Source organism: Streptopelia decaocto, assembly GCF_964273445.1.
Source record: "Streptopelia decaocto genome assembly, chromosome: 7".
In the NCBI taxonomy this organism is placed as follows: Eukaryota; Metazoa; Chordata; class Aves; order Columbiformes; family Columbidae; genus Streptopelia; species Streptopelia decaocto.
Genome location: NC_138661.1, coordinates 43280551 through 43305790, shown reverse-complemented (window position 1 = coordinate 43305790; position 25240 = coordinate 43280551). Strand labels below are relative to the sequence as shown.

The 25240-nt window shown below is 35.6% G+C and overlaps 1 protein-coding gene across 2 annotated transcripts in view; it reads right to left on the bottom strand.

The window, feature by feature from the left end:
- FUT8 (fucosyltransferase 8) overlaps nt 1-25240 on the bottom strand; it is a 131286-nt gene that overhangs the window by 12541 nt on the left and 93505 nt on the right. For both annotated transcript variants that reach the window (XM_082059525.1, XM_082059526.1), the window contains 2 exons: nt 3653-3899; nt 2309-2485 (listed from right to left, as the gene is read on the bottom strand). In XM_082059525.1, coding sequence (XP_081915651.1) covers nt 2309-2485; nt 3653-3899 — 424 coding nt within the window. The remainder of the gene's footprint in view (nt 1-2308; nt 2486-3652; nt 3900-25240) is intronic.

Genomic DNA, 25240 nt, shown 5'->3' with positions numbered 1-25240 from the left:
ATTTTGAAATACTTCTCTTAAAAGAAGCAACACATCTATTCATGTGAATGTTGTCTCAATCCTTATTTAAATGCCAACACTGTTTGACAGCCAATCACTTTCATGTAAAAAGAGATATAATATCTAGTATTTGCTAATATTAGTGTACCTAATAATAAACGCAACATAAGCTACTGCAGTACAATGTGACAGTTGTTTCTATCAACGTTTGGTTGTTCAAAGCGACTAGAACTTTTTTTGTCAGAAGTGTAAACTACTTTGTAGTTTTCTTCACAAGAAGTGGAAGAAAAGGTTCTTTATTTCCAAAACCTGACCTTAACCTGCCTTCAGATGCCTTTAAATGCTGAAAGATCAAATTGCACCCTGTCTTCTATGAAATCACAGGAAGTTTCAAAGGCCTTCTACTCGATTGCAACAGTAGGGTGCAAGCAACTTAGGAAATCATGTTTCACTGTAAACTATTACCTGAAAACTCAGTAGCAACACATAAATTCTTCAGTACTTAGGGAGTCTACGGCTTTTATTAAGAAAACATACAAAATGAATTCTGTCCTAATGTGCTATATTTCAAGAAAACTGATTTGGAGTGGACCTTTGAGTGCCACAGAAACTGCAATGCTTAATGAAATTAATGATTGTTTTACTGAGCAAGTCACAATTTCACTATTTGTTTTTGTAGTTATTGAAAACTTGGGACAACATGTTTACATAGGTGCATCTCACTATTATTCACAAAAGTGAAGTGTACAGTGCTAAGGCTTGAAAGTTGAACACAAAGAAAAAATGCATAACTAAGATTGTTACAGCAATATTGAATTCTCTTATGTTATAAACAATAATTAAAGTTATTTAGGACAATGTAATGAATTAAATAGTGTAACCTCAATTTTGTATTACCTGTCTTTTCATTGTTCAGATTTGAACTCTAAATGTCATGTTATCATAATTGTTTCTGCTACTGTTCTTGTCTCTACATATACAAAAAAGGCAGGATTAGATTGCCATCATCTGGAGTTGTGTATGTTCGTTTAGTTTTTCAAAACTCCATAATTTTAAACAGCAGCCCTTTATAGATATGAAAGAAAAATAGAAACAGCACAATTGAAATACACAGGTTGGCAATGCTGTAAAAAATTCCTCTGCTACAAAATAACATTTTCTGCTTACCTTGTATATGCCAAAGAAAATTTGTAATCCAGGATATTATCTTATATATTTTCCAAGCATGTCTACCAAGAATAAACATTTCAAAAATTTGCCTTTCTTGAGAAATCTTGATTTTTAAAAAGTATTCATTTCTTTGCTTAAATGAAAAAAAAAATATCTGTTCTTCTGCTCAAGGGAGGTAAAATCTTGGAAACAGAAACAGGTGCTATTCAGTAGACAGATAAATAAATAGTATTCAAAAGGAAAACCTGTACTTGGTAACAGGTAAGATTAACCTCAATGAATCTGAAATACTTATCCAAGTTTCCATAGTCGCAGCAATAAGCATTTGTGAAATTGTTTATGTAACAGAAACACCATAACCCAAGAAAGATACAGTTAAATATGGAACATTTTTCTTCCACATGCATCTGTTTTCTTTTACTAAACAGAAGGTTTTGCCAACTCAGTGACACCTTGCAAAACATGCAACTTAACAATGAGTGTTTTAAAGGAAAATATAGGTCATGTTAGGAATAAATAGATGCACGCTGCACATTTCCAGGTTTTAACACATTTATATTTTTTACAGCAGGCTGGGATATCCTATAGCTAGAGCAGCTTGTTACACCCATGTTCTGGGGAGCTAGAAGAGGACAAAGAGCAAAAACAGGACAGAGACAATGTTACAGATTGAGAATCCCACTTATATTCAAGGACAAACTCTAAAATTATTCAACATGTAGGGTGTAAGTCTTCTAAGTTGTTGATACAGAAGTCTTTCTGAAAAAGTCATCAGAAGTTTTTCAATCAACTTATAAAAATTTCTCTGGCAACTATTCACAGAAAGGTATTGTTTGGACAGGTGAAACCTCTTAATACATTAACTAGTTTTTAGAATATTTCTGAATAGTTTCTCTTTAATATGTATTTTGTATAATAACTTTTGTATATTCATAATTTATACACACTTGGGAAAAAAATCCAAAAAAGAGAATATCTGAGAAAAAAATCAAAATCACTGGAAGCTGAAATGCTATCTTAATTGTACAAACAATAACAAAATTAAAAAAAAAGATACTAAGATTTGTGCACACAATAGTCAGAAATTGTAAGGCTAGCCAGAAGGAACAAATTGTAATACAAACATAATTCATCTTACTTGGATTTTGCCTCTTGCAACAATGAAGGATCATCTGTAGCCAAATACACTCTTTTTTTGTCAATCTGCATTCTGCGAGCAAGAAGTTCAAACCGCTCTTCAACATGTACCATATATTCTTCGATGGGATGAAATGCTGCCTCTGTTCCTACTTTGTCTGTCCTTCGGACATGAACACTAGAAAAAGGCAGAAACTAGGAATTCAATTTATAAATACAATACATACTTTAGCAACTGAAATTTTAACCTTAAATTTCACACCTGTGCTTTTAGAATATTATAACTGAATCCCTCCACAAAACAAGGGAGGATTAAAACTCATTGATGTCAACCAGGACATGCTGACAACATGAAGTCAGCTGTCAGTCTGCTCTTGAAAGCAATATAATAATCTTGCATGGAAGGGAAAGGGTAACTGAAAGAAATTAATTAAGGAGATTTTGTTATAGCATACAAGGTGTTTTGTTTGTGCAGAAGTTATCAACTACAATACAGACTTCGAATGAAGGTACTTAAAAATGTATCTTCCCCATCTGCTTGAAACCAAACAAGTATTCAGATCCACCAGTGATCAAGTGGCCTACCAACCCAATGCTCAAAAGCCAACTAACATTTGGACAGACCTATTGTGTACTCCTACAAAAAGAAAGAGTAAGAATTGAAGGAAAATTCTGTCAAAGGAAGCAGTATTTGCAGACTCTAGCTCAACAGCAGCACAATTTTTCACATTACATGACAGTAAAACCTTTTGTTCACAAGCTATTCTTTGTTGCCCATTGGTGCTTTCCTTCCTTCTCCCCATATTTCCCCATACAAACCTTTGCAATTCATAGTTACTGCTAAGAAACAACAATCGTGAAAACATCAGCAGGAAAGGGAAAGACACATACCATGTTCAGGTGCAGCCAACAATAAAATTAGTTGTGGATTGTGGCATGTAAAATGTAGGCTTAGCCTTTTTCCTCAAATGTAAAGGCTATAAGGCACTTGAAAAGAAGACCCAGACAGAAAAGCGTCTGGAATACAAGCTGTAAGGCAATTACATGAATGAAATTCTGTATTACATTACTAGATATGGAAGGACATATAAAAACCCCTTCAATTGAGCTGCCTTTTACATATTTATCCAGCTACAGGTAGGCAAGTATGCTGAAGAAGTACTTGCAATCAACTTGTATTATGCACAGTTAAAAAATAACAGCTTAATCTAGAAAGCACACTCCCCACAAAATGCTTGAGACTTGAGACTCTCGAATAACCATCATAAAACAATTTGTCCTGAAGAGGGATCACTACATACACTTATTAAAGCACAGAGAGTTAAAAAGAAAACTAAATACCCACCCGATCACTGGATGTTTGAAACCAAGTTTCCTCGTGGCTTCCTCTATTTCTTTTTCTAACCAAGGCTGTGGACGAATCAAGTATTTCACAAATTGCGAGACCCACCACACCGCAGGATCCCCATGTACACGAATTAGTCTGTCAGCCAAGTCTTCAGGGATAGCCAACGGTAAATACGGTGGCCGTGGGTGTAAGCTGTCAACAATGGGAAGTTCCACCACCTGAACATCCTTATCATTAGTCTCACCTGTTTTAAAATACATACTAGGATGAGTCAAGTAGTTTACTTCATTAATAAGCTTTATCATTGGCATGTAACAGTCCAACGTATCAGCTAAACTGCATCTTCAACTTTGAAAGGGCTGCCCAACCCTTGCTCTACCTTTTCAAAACAGCATTCAAAAGAATAATAAAACCCATTGTTTTAGACCAAATTCATATATGAACTGCATCTAACAATCAACTCCAGCAGAACAAAGTTGAAGGTCCTTGAATTCTTGTCAGCTGGAAGTTAGTAAAATAAAAAAAGTGTTCCTGTTTATATATTTATACCTTTTAATTTACAACGACACCATTACTTTGACAAACTTGTTATCTAAAATGCTTAAAATTCAGTTACTTTCTAAAAAAATAAACAAATATTTTAAGGCATAAGAAATTTTGAAAAAAGGTATACAACCCTGCTGCTCTATTGAATACATCTTATTGCACTAGATCTTAGCATTTTAGGCATCATTAGAATAATTGAATTAGCTGCTCTGTTGACGGAAGGGGCAAAAGGGGCAGAGAGACAATTCCCATCTTGAAGAACTTGAACTAAGAAGATAGCTGTCAAATTAAAGAGATCAAGGAAAATTTGTTTTATGTACAGGTAAGAATTTGTTATCTGTTAAATACTTACCGAAGTTGCATATACAGATGTTTTAGGTGGGACATTCATTCAAGGCTCAATAGCCACTTAACATTTTTTAAAAGTTTTTACAAACTACACAAACATAAGTGTCTGCATAATTGATAATTCAAAGCTATTTTAATACACTGAAATAAAGTATAATATATCACAACATAATACAAAGCATTACATTTCTGAAACACTGAACATTTCAGGTAAGATTTCTAGTGTGCTCATTTTCTCCAAAAGTATATTTTCATTGTCTGCAGTGTTTACTAGCAAAGATGTTCTCTGTTTAGTGCTCACCAACCAGGAAAGAAAACTCTTTGAAACATAAGCAAATCACACACATAACTGTTCACCAAGTAAACCTAATGGCTCAAAAATTCAATTTCGTGCAAGGATAGGTTAAAACAGTTAAAAACCCCTCAAGTTAGAACACTTTTGTATGCACCAAAAAGAATTTCAGTGTATTTGTGGCAAAGTCCTAGAAATATGACAATTGCATGATTAAGTCATACATTGCCAGAATGCTAGACTAACACCAGTGAACATACCAAAACTAGGCAATATTCAGCACTAACTCCCTGAGATGTGGTTATTTAAATATCAAGTATGTTTTTATGATCAGGCAGATTTGCAATTAATTTTTAATTAATTTGGAAAATCTGTTTACATCTATATGTTAATATTTCAATACTGCACTATATAACACCACTTTAAAGGTATATTTTAGAAGAATTTCCCATAGAATATGTACTGCAGGCATGGATGATATTTTTTAATTCAAGAAGCCAGTTCATATTTTTACTATCTATTCTATCACACAGGAAAAGATCTAGTAAAAGTTCACAAATTTAGTAAAAATAGTGAGCATTTAAGTTTCCGTATAATAAAATGGATAATATTTTATCAGTGTGTCTTCAGAAAGCTGCAATAAAGAAAAGCAGCCTGAAGCCAGGGAAGTGCAAAATCAGGTGCAGATGTGAAATATTAGTCAGAAGTCTAGACATAAAACGTTTAGCTTGGGAATAGTGCGACAGAACGCTTGAGGTTCAATCCTTTTTACCCTCCCCCCCTCAATAGAGAGTGGAGGAAAGAACAGGGTGGCAAAAGAAACAAAAGCAATCTTAGCCAAGGGAACAAAAAGCCTCTAATCTTAAGTTACAGAAGGAAACTTGCTGCAATTCTTTTGAGAAGAAAAAGCAGAGATGTTAAGGTACATACAAAAAGGTGAATTTTTATTAAGTATGGTATCACTGGCAAGTTTTAAAACTTTACTCTATCATTGAAAAAAACATGTTGCTGTCTAAAGACAGCCATTTGGAAAGCCTTGCTATTGCTAAAGCTGATCGAACAATCTGACCCACTATCCTGCATTCTGATCCTGAAAAGCACCCAATACATTGTTCAATGCTTCTAAAAATTTCCATGGACTGTCTTAAGGTTTTGAAGAAAACAAGATTGGCCAGGAAAATTCTCAGCATATTCCAAACTAGATTAAAATATCCAAAATCACAAGAAAGCCAAAGCAGATCTGGGTGGGGTGGGGGGGATAAAAAATAAAAAACAACAAAAAACCCAAAACAAATGGGGAAAAAAAAAAAAAAAAACAGAAAAATTAAAATACAAACAAAAAAAGCCCAAAATAACAAAATAACAACCAAACAAAAAACTACCCTCACCAAACAAAAAAACACCAAACAAAAAAAAACCAACAGAGACTTGAGCTTTCAACTGTATGTGATACATTGTTTGAATACTAATGAAGTTGCAAGACTTGCTGTGAATCAAAATCAGAAACAAACAAAATGTATTTCATTAAGGCAAAACAACCAACTTGCTTGTGCAAAATTAACTACTAGGTCAAGTGCTAATGAGTGCACTCTGAGTGAACAATTCTAGGAAGCTTCTTTCTAGTTTTTATTACTTTTATTATCATTCTGAACAATGAAGAAAACACTTCCCATTAGTCTACACTCACTCTAAAAACCATGAGATAGCAGATGCAGTAAAACTTACGGCAACTGTTTGCTTTTATCCTGGACAAAACCAGTGAAGAGTAACTCTTTAGTAACCTGCAGGAGTAAACAACTCTGCAATTGCCATATAGGAAAGCAGCAGCTTTCTTATCCTCCTGATCACTTTTTTTCAGTGTTCATGGAAAGACTCCTAATAGGCAATGATATTGTCCTATCTCAACAAGCATAGTTTAAAAAACTTCCAGGGAAATTTTGGGTATGAGGACATTGTTTCAGTTTGCTCAGAAATAACCTGCAATCAAAATCAGTTACACAGTAGGTAACAAAAACTCTGTCAGATGGATAGACAAGCATATCCATTACAAAAACATTGTCATATTCTTGATTGATCTGAGTTGTAGCCGATCAGCTGAAGATAGTGAAGTTGGGTTAAAAACACAGAATGATCTTTTTGTCCACACACTTCTTGAGTTTTCAGCTATGTATTCTCTGAATTTTAAAATACTTTAGCTCTTCCACTTCCCAGCTGTATTTTGCTAAAAAATAAATAAGCTATAAAAGGTAATAATCCATACAAATGCTTCTATCTTTTTCTCATGTTGGTAGTTCAAATCACAGTATCATCATGTCAATCAGGTGCAATTCCCTGTTCAGTACAGGTCCAACTTTGACATTTGATCACAGAATCACAAAATTATTTAGGTTGGAAGACACGTCTAGAGTTGTTATTGGTAATTTACATTTCAGCAATACTTCAAGCTACTACTTCCAGTGTGAAGCTTTTACGGCTGCCAAAATTTGCCTCTATAATTCTATTTATAGCTTAACTTTCATACGATTCCAGGTCCTATTTCTCAGTTTCGATTCATCTAAATAATTGTCCTCCAAAGTTCTGCAACTTAATCCATTTTTACTTCACTAAGTAATCAAAAGATTGAGTGTTTTTGTAATAGTCATAAAGTACTGCAATATTGACAATAGTCATTCTTTTATCACAACAACATATTCTGGAACAAAATCATGGACTGTAAAGAAACTGGGTTTTTTTTATAGGTTCATCACTAACAGATCAGCAATACAGTTTCAGTTTCCAGGAGTACCACTGATTACTTTTCAAATACTGAAATGGACTGTGTGTGTTATAAAAACGTAAGTTTGCTTCCCTACAGTATCCAAATGTGCCTAATCGCTTACTTTATAGCTCACAGGACTTATATCATTTTTTTTGTGATCTGGCATAATCTTACTGATGGTCTACTTTTCAAATTTAATCTTTGTCATCCTGGTATAAAGCTCATTTAGAAACTTTTCCTATTTATATCTTTCATTTCAACTTATTTGAAGCCCCAAAAATGTTGATTTGGATCAAAATGACCTTTGAAATTTTGTCATTTTCCCTTACCTTACTTCCTGCCACTTGAACGTTGGCTCAGACCTGCATTTGGATGGGTATTTTTGTTGGATGTACATCACTTTGAATGGCAAAATGTCACCTTGTTTCAAGTAGAGATCAATACTATTATTTAATGTTAACTGAATCACAGTATCACAGTATCACAGTATGTTTGGGATTGGAAGGGACCTCAAAAGATCATCTAGGAACGCCTAGGTGAGGTCGCACAGGAACATGTCCAGGTGGGTTTTGAATGTCTCCAGAGAAGGAGACTCCACAACCTCCCTGTGCAGCCTGTTCCAGTGCTCTGTCACCCTTACTGAGAAGTTTTTTCTCAAATTTAAGTGGAACCTCTTGTGTTCCAGCTTGATCCCATTACCCCTTGTCCTATCATTGTTTGCCACCGAGAAGAGCCTGGCTCCATCCTTGTGGCACTCACCCTTTATATATTTATAAACATTAATAAGGTCACCCCTCAGTCTCCTCTTCTCCAAACTAAAGAGACCCAGCTCCCTCAGCCTTTCTTCATAAGGGAGGTGCTCCACTCCCTTAATCATCTTCGTTGCCCTGCGCTGGACCCTCTCCAGCAGTTCCCTGTCCTTCTTGAACTGAGGGGCCCAGAACTGGACACAATATTCCAGATGGGGTCTCACCAGGGCGGAGTAGAGGGGAAGGAGGACCTCTCTCGACCTACTAACCACCCCCCTTCTAATACACCCCAGGATGCCATTGGCCTCAAGGAACAGTGCTTGTTCATGGTCATCCTGTTGTCCACCAGGACCCCCACGTCCCTTTCCCCTACACTGCTCTCTAATATGTAATTTCCCAACCTATACTGGAACCTGGGGTTGTTCCTGCCCAGATGCAGGACTCTACACTTGCCCTTGTTAAATTTCATTAGGTTATTCCCCGCCCAACTCTCCAGCCTGTCCAGGTCCCGCTGGATGGCAGCACAGCCTTCTGGCATGTCAGCCCCTCCTCCCAGCTTAGTGTCATCAGCAAACTTGCTGATAGTACACTCAATTTCCTCGTCTAAATCGTTAATGAATATATTGAATAATATTGGCCCCAGTACTGACCCCTGAGGCACTCCACTAGATACTGGCCTCCAACTAGACTCCGCACCATTGACTACCACTCTCTGGCTTCTCTCCTTAAGCCAGTTTGCAACCCACCTCACTACTCTATTGTCTAGACCACACCTCCTCAACTTAGCAACTAGGATGCTGTGGGAGACTGTGTCAAAGGCTTTACTGAAGTCAAGGTAGACCACATCCACCGCTCTGCCATCATCCATCCACCTTGTTACGTTTTCATAAAAGGCTATGAGGTTGGTCAAGCATGACTTACCCTTGGTAAAGCCATGCTGACTGCCCCTAATAACCCTCTTATCCTTGATACGCCTTGAGATGGCACCAAGGACAAGCTGTTCCATTACTTTCCCAGGGACAGAGGTGAGGCTGACTGGTCTATAATTACCCGGGTCCTCCTTCTTGCCCTTTTTGAAGACTGGAGTGACATTTGCTTTCCTCCAATCCTCGGGCACCTCTCCCGTTTCCCAAGACTTGGCAAGGATGATGGAGAGCGGTCCAGCAATGACTTCAGCCAGCTCCCTCAGCACCCGTGGATGCATCTCATCTGGACCCATGGATTTATGGATGTCCAGACTATTTAATTGCTCCCTAACCTGTTTGAGCACTTTATTAATTTTCCTGTTATTTCAAAATTCATCATCTAATTTCAAAGTATTCTTTCAAGAAGTTGTCCTTAAAAGTATTTCAAGGAATACTGCGCTAAAGGACATTCTTGTTGTGTAAATGAGAATTTCAATTTAATTTCTGTTTGCGTTGCTGGAAACAGAGCTGAATAAACTCAAATAAAGATGCAATAGCTTCACTGTTTTCCTTTTTCTACAAAATACTTATTTAAGTTGATATCAACTCGCATAGACTAAGCACAGCTCTACCTGACAAAGCTCTACAACCTGGAAGACTTACTATAAATTTGAAACCTCACCCCAACTGAGTGAACAATTCTAAATTCAATCACAGAGAATAGTCAGAGTGCTAGGAATGCTGTTAGATTACCATGGGATATGCTGAGAGGGACTGTGCCGAACTCTCACAAGGCTCCTCATTGTCTTGCTGGATATTGCAAAGACAGTAGGTTCATGGTTCATCAACTTCAATGATATCTTAATGCTTTTCTTTGCGAAGCACACAAAATAAAAAAGGAAACTATGCAAAGTCATGGTGTGTTATGCTATTTATGAATTGTCAACTAGTTCAGAAGAAATAAAAGGTATGCTTTTATCTCTCCTGTACTGCAGACTGCACCTGCTACAACTATGTTTTGGGCATTTCCAAACATAATTACAATCACCTAGTAAGGACTTAATGCCCTAGTTTGAAATATAAAATGGAATTAAAATGCAATAAATCATCCTATTTTTTCTCTTAAAGTCATCAATGTAAAATATAGCTTGTATATCTAAGTGGTTTTGCTCTAAGATTTTGCTTTGTACATTTTTAATACAAAATTTTTGAACTTGGTTTCTGATTACTTTCTCACTAGTGTTCCACTTATTAATTTTTAAATCATCCTTTAGCTAATCAGACCTTTTAAGGTAGGCAGGTATTGCATAAATTTGGTGCAATTCATTTTTAAGTAAACTGAAAATAGAGTCTTTTTTTTTTTTTCAGGTTTTATATACCATATGGGTTGTGTTGTCCTATTTGTCACCCCAAGAGGCAGATTCTTGATAGCTTCAGGAGGGAATAAACCAAACTGTTTTCAAACATGCCAACACATCTATTACTTTTCTCAACCCAGCACTCCCAAGGCTGTTTTCCTGCATCCTTTCCTCTACTCTCTTGTACAACTCTTGGAACTACTCTCACCTACTCCTGTGTCTCTTACCATTCTCTGTACCAGAAAGTGATGTCTGTGATCAGTCACTGCTTCTCACTTGCTGGTAGGCCTGAATACTGACTTCATTGCCTCTATACACATACCCAGGCTGCCTCTTTTGAGGACTTTTGAGAGACTTTAACAAGACCTATTTCTTTTGGTCAAATTTGGCCAAAATTAATCCAATAATCAGAATTTGTGCTGTCAGGATAAAAAAAAAACAACAATGAGCAGATAGAAAGACACAGCATAATGACAAAACCTCTGCACTTACAAGAAACTTGGTTAATATAATTATCTGCCAAAGATACTGTTTTATCAGCTCAGTCTCAAAAAATAAAACTCTGATGGTAGCCTTATTTCTGCTCCAGCAAAAATCCTAACTTCCAGAGCTCCTGACCAACCAACATATCTTTGTAACACAAGTCCAACTGACTTTCAGTAGTATTTATTTCCTCACATCATTCTGGTTCTTTGAAAATCCTATCCATAATCAAACCCACAACGTAAAGATAAAAAGTGTTCTTTCTGTCCTAATAAGTAATGAGATTTCAATACACAAAATAAATGTGTGTCTCCCAATGTAGGCAGAATACCAATGGAACAAAATGCAGGTTTCCAAATTCCTTGTTTGCACCACTAGGAAGAAATCAGCAGGCTGAAGGCCTAAAGATTGAGAAACAAACATAAAATGCAAGAAATTATTTCTGCCTTAAAAGCCTTGGTCCAGCTTTCAGTTATTTCACATGGTGGAAAAACTGTATTGAGTACCATTTGCCTACTTAGTTCATTCATCATGTCTAAACAAAATATATAGCAATAAAAGCATTTTTCAGTATGACATTCTGAATCTATGAAAGGAATAGATTTTCACTAATTAGTTGACATTTTGGTTTTTTTTTTTTTTTTTTTTTTTAATTCGGTACTCAAATGCAAAAAGACAAGAACCCTTTAGGATTTGGCAAAGTGATACTGAAATGAATGAAATGTCCAGCCTTGAACTACAGCCTCTCTATACAGAATTAATAGTATCTGCATTAATAGAAAGGATGACCCCATATTAAATGATACATTCCCAAGTATCAGAGTGATAACCGCTAGTGCTGGAGGTGCTCTGGGATGCCTTTCATCTGGAAATGGTGGTAACCATTTTCAAGACAGAGGAAGGGTTTAGATGAAATGCTTCCATGACTTGAATTCAATGCCACAGCTGCCAGTTCAGATTATCCTTGTTCAAATATTACTTAAAAGCTGTATTACTTAACCATAACATTGCTTACATTGTAATGACTGGTGTAAAGTGTTAGTAAGTAACTCAAAACTAGGATATAGGTGACAATTTCCCCAAAATCTGAGAATGCTTCAGTTTGGATTGAAATTTATGCAGCCAAACAAAGAACTCAGATTAATATTTGAAACTGTGTAAAGTTTGTTTTAGACCTAAAATACTTCTGAGGTAATTTTACTCTCAGTTTGCCTAATGCTGTCTCTTGATACTCAAAAAACACTGATTTTTTTCATTTGAACACAAAATATATTTGTACTCTTCCCTAGTGTACATGCTACAGTACAACTTCAAGTAAAAAAATGGTTACCTTAAATCAAATAAACTCTAATATTATGCCAATTTGTAGCTTTTTGCTTATGGAAAAATGCTTAGAAGAGTGACAGTTAAGCAAAAAACTTTTACAGTTTGTAATGAAAACTTGGCATTTGTTTACCAATCTATGATTTGTCATCCATGATTTAATGCTTGTGAGAAAAGTCTGCAGTAAATCACTAACCTACTAGTGCTAGTTTTCCTAGCAGATTGAGGCAAATCAACCTTTTAGGGAAATGGGAAAGCCATGCTTCAAAAAATAATATTTCATATGAACAGCATAAAATACGTGATCAAATATGTGATCAGTCATTGGTACCACTACAGAGTCAAAAGTCCTTTTTGCCCTCTTCATGTACTCCTTAGATTTCCAAGTCTAGAAAATAATGCCAGTGTTTCAACTTCCCACAATCAAGAAATGTAGGGAAATAAGCCTCTGCTATTTTGAAAATAATTAATTCAGTGGGCATATTTATTCTTGAATAAAATTCCCTTGTTCTAGGTTACCTTCATTCACTCCATCATACTTAAATAATTCTCATTGAACACTGTGTTTGCTGGCCTATTGATGGTCCTGCCCATGCATGGAGCTGTTATCAAACTTAATCACATTTTATATAGACATCAAATGTTAATTCAAATTAACGGTGACATAAGGAGAAATCATTGTATAAAACCTCCACATTTTTGCTCCTTGAACATTACTGGAGAGATAGCATGATTATATACTTAAAACATTAAAGAAATACATACATTCTTACTTCTGCCACTGGAAAAATTACTGAACAATGGCTGTATTTAAAAGCAATGTATCTCCCATTTATCTCCCATTCTGCTGAAAAATGCTGCTGACATGGAAAACAACCTCTAAGAACACCATTCCTTTATCAATAATAGACTTAACATAACTCCTCATACAACTAAATGAGAACAAATAGTATGCTTAGGCTATATAAATGGCTTAATCAGAATCAACACTCAGTATTGTGGGCTTGATTGATTACGGTGTAAAAGAGCACAGAGATGTATTTTTTTAAGAACTTATTAAAATACAAGTGGATTTAGTTTAGTATGGCAGATTCGGGTTTGCACAAGTGAACTTGGTGTCACAAGCTGTAAGACAATGCTAAAAGTATTGCTACAAAGGGAAAACAAACAAACAAAACACCAAAAACCAACCAAACAAAAACCCACAACTGCACTGAAAGATCAAAGGCCAACATTCTTCTATGCAAAAACAAAAGAAATATACAAGAAATGACTGCATCTCCTGTAATTTCAATTTCCAAGCATTAGATCTTTCAGGAATAAACAGACTGTCAGTGTACAGCTACTTGAGTTTAATACTGATCACACTTAACATTCTTTGTGAAAAAGTTACAGCTGGTTATATACTTTATCCTTATATTTTTTTTTCTGAAAGACAGTGGTATTCTTGTGAAAACAGCTGTGCAGAAAACTGAAGTATGTAGTTTTCTACTTACACACAAAAAGTGTAAAATATCAGCAAAAACACCACATCATCAGCAGGGGTTTACTCTAAACTTGGGAGCAGGGGGCAAAAGAATTCAACTCGCTTTGTCCCTTTAGTATTACAGTTTAAATAGGCACTCTCTAATACTGAAGGTGAAATATTGAAAAGCAAGTTTAAGTGCACAGTTTTAGGCAAACATGCTACTATGGTACGGAGACTACTGGATGTGATTCCACACTTCTTAAATAGCAATACGTAGTCAGATCTCATCACTGAATGCATTTTCAGTGTCATTCTTCCCCATTGCCTGGTCTTTATCAACACAGACTTTTATCTGCTATTTTATTTCACAGTCACTACTGCAAGAGCCTTCTGCAACTCTTCAGGCAGAATGTTCACCTTCGCTAACAAAAATATCTTATTATCATTAGAAATACTGCCATCTCACACTCCATCTCTTTGCCAGACAATGAATAAGTTGAAATGTAAATTTTGCATCAGTCTCTGCTGGTGACTGATTCCTCTAACAAATATTAATCATGAATTTCTACACTTGCCCTCTGAAGTTTCTTTTAACCCAATTTTATATACATCAGGAGCTTCTCTTTTACCTCATGGTAGTTACATCTGGGGAAGCCTTCTGAAATGCGTTCTTGAAGTGCAATATATGAAATGAGCTCAGTCTTCCACACCTACGTATTTTTTGCCTCTTTCAAATCTACTGAATTTCTGAGACATTTCCTTCTATAAAACTCTCATTTACTCTTCTCCACTGTAACATATTTTTCTGTGTATTCCCTAAACTGATTCTTCATTATTTCTGTCAGCTTGTCCAATACACAGTCTGTGACTTGCTGGAACCTTTTTGAAAATTTATATTCCTTTAGCTAACTCCCATTGTTCTGTAGAACAGCAATAATAAATGATTAGCAATTATAAACAAAATGTTTTGTTGTGAAATGCTGTCAATGATACTTGTTTGAGAAAAAGCATCCAAAGTGTTCCCTATTAAGAAAGATGCCAGTATGGGAGCCTTCCTAAGCTCTTCTATAATGAGTGTGGATATGAAAGATTTTCATAGTTTGTACTACAGCCTTTTCTCCTTTCAGTCTTTCTTTCAACCTCTGACCATTGATTGGCCCTTCAGATTTTCTGGCAGGCTTTCTAATTCTGATGTGTTAGAAAAAGGATTTATTATCAAGTTTTTTGCCTTTAGCAAACTTCTCCTCAAAATCTTTTCTGGCCTTCCTTAGGATGGTTTCATATGTAATTTGCTAGAAATTATATTCTTTCCTATTTTTCTCATTTGTACAAAAGTTTTTGGTTGTCTGTGTGTTTTGTTTGGGTTTTTTTGTTTTGCTAGTTGCTTTTTAAATGCCTTTTAACAACACCAAGCAACTTCATTATATTTGCCTCCTTAAAAATGCAACAATGCTTTTAGGTGCTTCTGTAACAGAAACAATAATTACAGACACCATTTTCCAATTTTCAGGCAATAATCTATTATATATAAATGCAGCTATGACAATGACTAATATATTCTTAAGATGAACTCTAAAGACTTTTTTTCTGATTTTGGATAATCATATTTTCATAACAAGAAAAAAGCTGTAGCAAGAATTTTAAAATAATTAAAAATAAATAATGTACTTTTAAGCTACAATTTAACTTAGGACTAAAGGAAGGCTGGACTCTTCACTTATGCTGCAATGGGCAGATACTCTATATTCAGTAAACTCTCTTGAAAAAAGGACAAGGTGGGGAAAAAAAAGAAACAGGAATATATTTAACAGTTTTCTTGGAACTGAATTCAATTACATTACCAGATATCTTCTAATTACAACTTTCTTTATACTTTGCTGATTTTTTACATATATGAGAAGATTTTACTTTCAGAAACTATTTTCTGTGTCAATAAGAGTTAATGAGAATTGGTTCATAGCAGGAAAAAAAATGACAATCTCTTCTACCAATGGTTCAAAACAGGATGACAAATTGTCTTTTAAATTACTTGTAAAGCTACAGCGAAGTATGCTGTTCAGTTTCTCTGAGATCCAGAAAGCATCAACTTATATTTTATAAAGGATGTAAATTTCATATAAAGCAACACTAAATACTGAATTGCAATGATAAAAAATGTTGCATGCCTAATTGTTAATTTAAGAAGTGGTAAAACTGAAAAAGAATTACAGTACTTTTGTCTGGTCTGCTGTTCATAACATCAGCGTAAACGTATTGTCAATCAAAATTTAAAAAAAGGCAATTTATTTTACTTATGTCTCATGAGATAGAATTCTTACCAGGAAAGAATGTAATCGCTTTTGAAATATACCAAAATTTTTGCCTCATTACCCCTTGTGTTATTTTTAGTTTGTCTCTACCAGTTTCATTTTTATTTCTGAATAGTATAAACTCAGAATATTTTTGATCCAAAGACTTCTAATCAGAAGAGGATTTTAAAATGTTCCAAAGCATCTTGAAGTCAATTTTTAACCATTAGAAAATATATTTTTCCAGAATTTATAACCATCTCTGACTCCCGATGACTGCAAAGACATTATGCATAGCTAAGTAGGCCCAATCTCACAAATCTGTCTCTCTCCCTCTCTATCCCACCTCTCCTATATACGTAAAGTGTTTTCCTTCACTGTAAGATCAGCTGGTTAAATTAATTTGACTTCCCTTTGTCTCTAAGACTTGCCTTCTTTTATTCCACTAACAGTTTTGTTCATAAAGTTAAGCACTGATCTGATACTTGAAAAAGTATTGCCGAATACTCAAAGACAACATCTAACTCTTCAGTTATAACTTGTGTTTCTTTTCATTAATTCAATCACCTCACTCAAAAAAGTAAAATAAACATTTAAAAAAATGTGTCAACTTATTTTTCCAGTTGTTTTTCTGCAGTTCCAATCTTCTCTTAAGCAACAGCAGGTAAATGACTGTTTCAAATAAAGGACTCATGCTCATCCAAGGCACAGCTACTCCCTTGCTGATGGCTCTATTCAACCTTTCTCATCCCAGCCTGTTTACTGTACACCAGACTGCAACTTCATCTGGGTCACTGAAATCATAAAAACTTTCTACACTACACATGGAAAATAATAAAAGATTGAAACTGAGACAATCTGTGGTTTTCAAGAACATATTTAATCTTGATGAAATGAAAACTCACTGATCAAGAATTAACCATATCCCCTGAATAAATTATTACAGTAGTCAGCCAATCTCTTCACAAAAAAATACTAGACATTATTTCCAATCTGAATTGTCCAGCCACACTCTTTTTGTCTACAAGCAGAATTTTTTCCCATACAGAAATAGCTATAAGATGTGGCTGGATCAGCTTTTTAAACTTGCTTCATTTTTAAATTGAATGACGTTCTTTAATCTCTTACTGTAAAGCAGATTTTTCTGGCCTTGAATCAGTGCAGTTCTTTCTGAGAATCCTTTCAGATTTATCAACATCCATTCTGTATGCCTGATAACAAAACTAGGCAGTGTGCTGCAGTCTGGCCATTGCTCTGCAAGGCAAAAATAACTTCTTGCTACTATTCAATAAGCCTCCACTTAGGTATAAATAAAGATCACACTTCGCTCTCTTAGGTTACTGCATTGCTCTGAAAACTCAGATCTAATTCTTTAGAATACTAAGTTTATAGAATAATAGAATAGTTTGGGTTGAAAGGAACCTTCAAAGGTCATCTAGTCCAACCCTCCTGCAATGAGCAGGAACATCTTCAACTAGATCAGGTTGCTCAGAGCCCCGTCCAGCCTGGCCTTGAATTTTTCCAGGGATGGGGCATCTGCCACCTCTCTGGGCAACCTGTGCCAGTGTTTCGCCACCTTCATCGAAAAAATTTAATCCTCTTTTTTATTCTAGCCTCAATGTCCCCTCCTTTAGTTTAAAACCATTATCCATCTTTGCTTTGGTCTTCACCCACACTCAAAGCCTAAAGGTCAGGAGTAACAACATGAGGAGACATGTCCTCATAAGACATTGAATCTGGAATAGGGAGATTAATTCTCTGAAGTGGACCTAAATTGTGAATTTGGGCAAGATTTTCTAGCACTCATAGGCTTAATTATCACAGTAGCCATCAATTCTGGTTCTGCTGACAACACTGGAAATGCCAAGAGACATGGAAAAACTTCTCAACCATGTTGCCTTTCCAGAGATGGTTTAGTTTTATCAACCTCAGTCCCAACTCTGCATGCAATCTCTAGTGTTGTCTCTTTCCTTACATTTAAATAAACCTGAACCTTTGCTCTGAAAAAAAATATTTTTGTGTTGAATATTTAGAGCTAGAACTTGGCTGTGCTTTTGTAGCCCTCACTTTCATATCGTTTGAATTGCCCAAATTTTATTTATTCATTTAATTTGTAGAGTGGTTGAAATAAATAAGGAATTTAAAATCCAGAAACTAACAGAACAACTACCATGAATCAATGAAATACCAAAAAGGTGATGAGGTCATTGATTAAAATGCTCCCTTCAGCAAACAGTAAATAAATGACAGCATGAACTCCCATTTGGCTCAGGAACTGAAGCCAGCACTGCTCACCTCGGTAGCTGCCAAAGAATCATTGATTATGAAGGGTCAAACTCTTTGCTTTAAGAGTTAACACTTTTCAAATATTTACTCATGTTTACATACACACGTCTTCATACAGAGCATCTCATGTTTACATACACACGTCTTCATACCGAGATTCTTAAAAAGCACCTTCACAACAAAAAAAATCTACACAGTATTAGCAGCTTGATTTCAAGATTAATGCTAGTGAAATAAAGGGAAAATACAAGACAGACTGCTGTTCTGCTCTCTTCTCTCAAATCCCCATTCCCCAATATGCTTCACAATAATGTAAATCTGCTTGAATTAAAATGTAAATAATGAAAGTCAGTGTATAAAAAATACTAAGAATTAGAAATTCATTAATTTTTCTGCAAGATTTTATAAAGAAAAGTGAAATATGGGAGCAAAATGCAATTCATACAATTGTATGCAAGTTGAAGGGTTTTTAGGATAATACTAAACATTCATCTGATTTACGTAAAAGAAAAACCACTGTCAAGGAAGATCTAGTTCATGGAATGAAACTTTTTTATTTATTGCAATTAATTCTGTAGAACTTTTTATGGTTTGAGTTCGCAATTTTCATTTGGTCCTTTTGATGACTGTTGCCTGATTGGTTTCAATAAATTAAAAATTAATTTTGTGTACCCACAGTATCCTTGTTCTTGAATTATACATATAAGCATATTAATTAATTCATATTTTAAGATTATAGTTCAATGAATACTTAAAAGCTGGTACTACCACGAAGTGAAGAGCTCTGCCATTTTTTCCCCTCTGGGTAGCCCTGCCTTAAAAGCATCCATTCATCAAGCCATGGCTGGAGGCAGCGAAGCCAATATTCAAAGGTAACTGCAGGAAACTTTGTTTCAGGCTTCCTTTTTCAAGTTGTCTTTCATCTTACTGGCTTGAGGCCTTAAGGGAAGGAGCACACGCTGTTATTTAAAACATTAAGCTGGATTCTTTACCTCCACATCCCTTCATTCCCTGTCATGCAATGAAGATTTGACTTCTCATCATATATGAATCTGTCCTTTCTGTTAATCTGTTTTCTTTTTCCATGTATGGTATGGTTCCATTCTTTTATGTAGTTATTTTATAGCCCTCCTTCAATGTATTATTGGGGAATGCCACAAGGACACCATAAATAAGCAAGGAAAAATCATGAGAGACCTACTTTGTTTTAGCATGCTGCAATGATAACAGAACATTATTACCTGGCAAGTAAAAATATTCATGCTCAATATAACTATTTTTTAAAAAAATAATTAAAAAATGATAAATATGTCTTCACAAGTTATCTAAGTTTTGGTTCTTATGACTAGAAAGTCATACATGCTTCTTATACAATTCCTACCTAAATTATTGATAAATAGTTTGGCCATAGATACCAAAGAAAAATTAACTACAACTATATTACAATTGCAGGCAAGGTATAATTTTAAAATTAAAAAGAACGTGCATAAAACCATCTCTTATTAAGTTTTTTTTTCCTCTAGAATGAGAGTATGAAAGTGAATGAAACAAAGGAAAAGGAAAAATTATGCCACAGATTAAAATAAGTCCTATATTTGCAAAAACCTGCAATAGAATTCTCATTCTTTCAACATATTTAAGCTAGAAAAACTGAACTTGACTTGTAGGAATGCCATGTCAAATGCAAAGAACGATTCCTGCCAGAGATGACAAGGCATGAGATGACCTCTAATTCTCGGCACAGGTGAGAACATGTCTTACTACTCTTGCCACCAGACTACCATCAGCTTGCTTACTGAAATTCACCCTACTTCCCAAATTCCAAAACCATGATAATTTCTTCTGAAACAGACAATATTAGCTTTTATGCCTACTTAGGAGAGGATGAGACCAATAATATTTTAAATATATTTATATTATCAGCTATATAAGCCTCTTAGTTCTTTGTAGAAGAGATTACTATCTAAATTGTTTCGCTGAAGAATGACTTCAGAAAACTCAAAACTTTATGTTGCTCATAAAACTAAAATAAAAGTGTCAAGCAGAGGCAATTTAATTAAAAAGAAATATAAATGTACAGATTTAAACAATTTTGTCATGAAGAACAATCTACTAAATTATTATCTATGCAGGTCTGCAAATGACATCAAAGTATTTCTTTAAGATGATGATACAGTTTTCTGACTTTTTGGCCTATTTCTGTATTTTCTGTAATTTACACTGTTATTTTGTTATAAGCATTCACTTGTACGAATATTTTTGATACATAAGACAACATTAAAACCAATATACAGAGCAAAATAAGTACACTATAGGAGAAAAATTTTGTTTACGAGAAATGGAAATGTATAAAAGTCAATGCATTTTTATACATATATTTTGAAAATCCAGAAAATCCTATGCTGATTTCAGAAGCTGTAGAGAAAAAAAATTAAAGTTGTTGTTTTGTGGGCAAACTGGTTTTAATTACAGTTAAGAATTTCAGTCTTATTTGTCCCTGTTAAGGTACAGGGATTTAAAAAAGAAAATAACTCAAAATCTCTATAAATTTAGAATGGCATTAAAAACATATATAGAAATCTTCAGCAAGACAGAATGTCTTTCAGATTTACTGGCAATTAAATATCCAGTGAGGATTCCTCCTGAAGCCAATTGAAGCTAGTCAAAGAGATCAATTGTCAGTGTCATTCTTCATCAGTGGTCATGCCATTGCAGAAGATGAAACTTTAATGCAGTTCATAGCGTGTGTGGCTGGCCAGCAGGCTGGCCACAGAAAGTTTGTCCTTCATAGCTGAATGAAAGTGCACAGGGAGGATTTCCAGAGTGGGGAAGCTGAGAGCTTCCAGGAGCCCACAGCTCACACAGCAGTGGCTGACAAGACCTCGGCAGGGTCAGGAGCAACAGCAGCTAATCCCCCACCCCCATGTATAAAAGGTGCCCTAAGGGAGCACCAGCAAGCAAGGCAGGCAAGCAGGGTGTGGTGCATCAGCAAGGGTGTGGTGTGGCAGTTTGCACGGAAGAGCATGCAGGAGGGCACTGAAGCTCTGCCAGCTCGACCAGGGAGCAATGGTATCCACTCAGCAGAAAGCCATGGCCTCTCCAAGCTCTGCATCCACCACAACTGACACCGCTTCCCAGAGCTGTGGTGGGAACATGCTGCCACCCCAGTGCCAGGCTGCAGAGTACCAGACCCCCGAAGATGGAGACTGCACAACCTCTCCAAGAAACTATGTTCATGATGAAAAAGCTCTGCTTTTAATCAGCATTGTTCTTGGTGTGGTATCTAAAATCAGGACTTGGAAACGTTCTTTAGTGCCAACAGAAAACAAAATATTAGCTTACTGAACTAGAGTTGTGTGCTTGCTTTGGAAAGGCAAGTACTGTTTCTACATTTTATCCTAAACTCCAGCTCCCTATAACATTTACGCTGCCCTGCCTTCCTCAGAATTCAGCAAGGTTATTGTACCTGAACCTTCTAAAAATACTACAAACAGCTGAGGAATACTTTGAAGTAGAAAAATATTTGTAAAACCTTTTCCACAGTGTGTTGTGGTTTAACCTGAGCAAGCAATACAACCAAGATAGCCACTCACTCATCCCCTTCCCCCAGCCTCCCGCCCCATAACAGGGGAGAGAATCAAAAGGGAGTGGGGGAAATTTGGATTGAGATAAACACAGTTGAATAACAAAATACTAATACACTCCTAGTAAATATATATATAAAAGAGAAATAAAAGATACTCAAGGCAATTCCTTACAAGCTCTGTCCACAACTGAGCAGCCAGTCCCAGCAAGCCACACGTGCTCCTAAAGCTGATCCCAGAGAGAGAAAAGAGGAAAAAGGCAGAAAAGCCCAGAGGCCTCTGAAAAATGGCAAAAGGCTGGGCTAAACGTCTCAATCGAACTTCCTGGCTACCCCAAGAGAGAGAGAGGGAAGAACCAGAGAGATCAGAAGAGCCAAAACCGGAAGCATGACGCTAACGGGATGTAATACTCTTATTGATGAGTCTGGATGTCAATCAAGCTCTGTCCCGTCTCTGCCCCACCTTCCTCGACAGCTGGAAGCATTGCACTCAGAATGCCCTTGGCTCTCTAACCAGAGCAATTAAAAACATTAGCTCTGTGCTTGGGTGTTACCTGCTTGTTCGCAAACTAAGTCCAAACAATGAGCATGCTAGCTATGAAAAAGAAAGGTTTCTAACTGCACAAAGAAAATTAACCCATTTCCAGTCAAACCAGCACACAGAGACAACAGTGGAAAGTACGAGATCTCATCGACACTTCGACATATACAATGTGTTAGATCAAGGAAACTTCTGTGAAGTTTAATTTTTTTTATGACTGGACTCAAATAGGCCTGGGGTTGAGTTGCCCACTGCATAGACAACTCCCCTTCCTCTACATATTCTCAAAGGCACACTTCCTCACTAAACTGCTAATGAGCCAGATAACAAAGACCTTCAAGAACTATTGGATCCAACATGAATAAAAAATGTTACTGATTCTCTAGAAAAAAAAATACACATGAAACAAACAAAATAACACACTGCTCTCAGAAAAACAACAAAATATAGCATATAATGCAACTCCCAATAATTTTTCAGTAGGAAGTAAAATAACTATAAAGCAATCATTCCAATTAGTACAATTGTTGAAGATACAGACAATTCCACTATATGTACCTAGAAATCCTTGAAAGGTATCAGTTCTGCCTATAATAGACTTGAGGACTCAAATAATTTTAGAAACTATGAGAGGCACAATCACTATGGAATGACAACTGAAACCTGAGACACTTGTCAGAACAGATAATTTTTCCCTGTCTGGAAGTGCCTATGACACCGGCCACATGTTCCAACATTTCAAAGACAGAAAGACAGATGAAGTGAAGGAAGGAAGGAAGGAAGGAAGGAAATCCTACTTTTTTTTTTTTTTTTCCATCTATCTCTGCATTGCTATTAATTTCCAAGCCCAGTGACTAGTTCAAAGTTCTCCTGAAACACAGGATAACCCTGTACCTGTCAGAAATGTGTGAAGGGGAATATTTCTTGTGGCTCTAGTGTACAATGTACAGCCTCTGATGACTTGGAGATCTGGCCATTCTTGCCTGCATCTAACTTTACACACCATTCAAAATCTGTGTATCAGGGATAGGCAACAGAAGAGAAAGAATGAAGATGGTGCAGAGGAAAATAGTTTCTGTCAACCCAGAACTGAAAAGCTCTGCTTGCTGTCCAAACAGACAAACTGTATATTGTCTCTATAGCACTGGAATAGTACTGGTCTGCAAAAGTCATGCTGTAGCTCTTGCAGTTCTAAAGAGAAAACTGTATGCTAAAATAACACCTCATCAGTGCACTATCTCTTACTGATGAGTGTAGTTTACACAATCATCTACTGAAAATCACTACAAAATTTTTAAATGTCCCAATGAAATCCAGGTCACAACTGTTGCTGCCAAATACATCCTGCAGGACATACTGGAGAGAAATTCTTGAGTCTATTCTTGAGTCCGTAGGCACATCTAACATAAATAATGAAAGTATAAGTCCTTTTTTATCTGTCCTTAAGCACAGAGCTACTGAGCCAAAATTCCTTTCTGGGATAAGATTAACATGCCACATGCTAACAATCAAAATTCACATCAGTGCTGATAAATAAAACAGATATAGCCTGAAAAGTGCTACAATATCTTCTTTAATGTTTCCCACTCTAAATTGTTTTTGCCCATAGCTTAGCACATTCTCCACCAACTGTTAGCTTATCTTCTAATCTAATAATTATATGTACTGTAATTGTCAATAACACAAAGTATTTTTAAAATTAAACTTCCATCTCTCTCTAATCCAACTGTTTAATTATGGGGTTTTTTACAAAAATCTCCTTTATCACTGAAGACATCTCACTAAATTTACCTAGTCATGGGTCAGTTGTAATCTTTTTGATCAACTGTGTCTTCCCTGCATTTCTTGTAACATTTATAAACTCCCACTGTTATACCAGTTACAGAAAAAATAAGTACGCCTAACAAAAGAGGAAGAGTCAATAAAATGTATGTTTTGAAAAGCTGACAACTGTTCACACAAAAATTGCCTGTGCAGAAACTCAATTTTAAAAAAATATTCCTAATATTTATCATCAATTGAGAGCAAAAAACTTAGCATACTGACAGCCATCTCCAGTGGTGCTGTATACCTACTCAATTTTGACAAATACCTGAAAAAAATTTAAATACATAGAAAAAAATATAAAACTGTGGACGTGTTAATAACGGTTTGAGATGTTTACTGTGAGAATTCCATTAAAATGAATGCTGTTTACTTTGAGACAAACAAAATTATCCAGTCCTCCAAACATGAATGCTTATCCAGTTATTCTAGCAAAATTGTTCAACCTAGTATAAGAATGCATCAACTTACTGGCCTATAACATTGCCACTGTTTTTACAACCTGCATTTTGAGTCAGTTCGTTTTACATTAAAAGTTATTTCATTATTTTGTTGGTGTGTGAATGACTATTGGATACCATTTGCTATGTATTTCTTTTGCTTTATATTTGAAACATGCTATATTATTTTAAAATTTACAACAGCCTCTATTTAATATTCTCTTCCTGTAAAAACCAGATTCATATCTGGCACATAAAAGAGTGGCAGACTGCTGCAGTATTATTATTTAAATCTGAAATACAAAAATTTTGTATTAAAAAATCTCTGTCAAAGCAGAGATATCTTAATGAGGATGATATTTTTTCAATACAATGCAAAAATAATATTTAAAA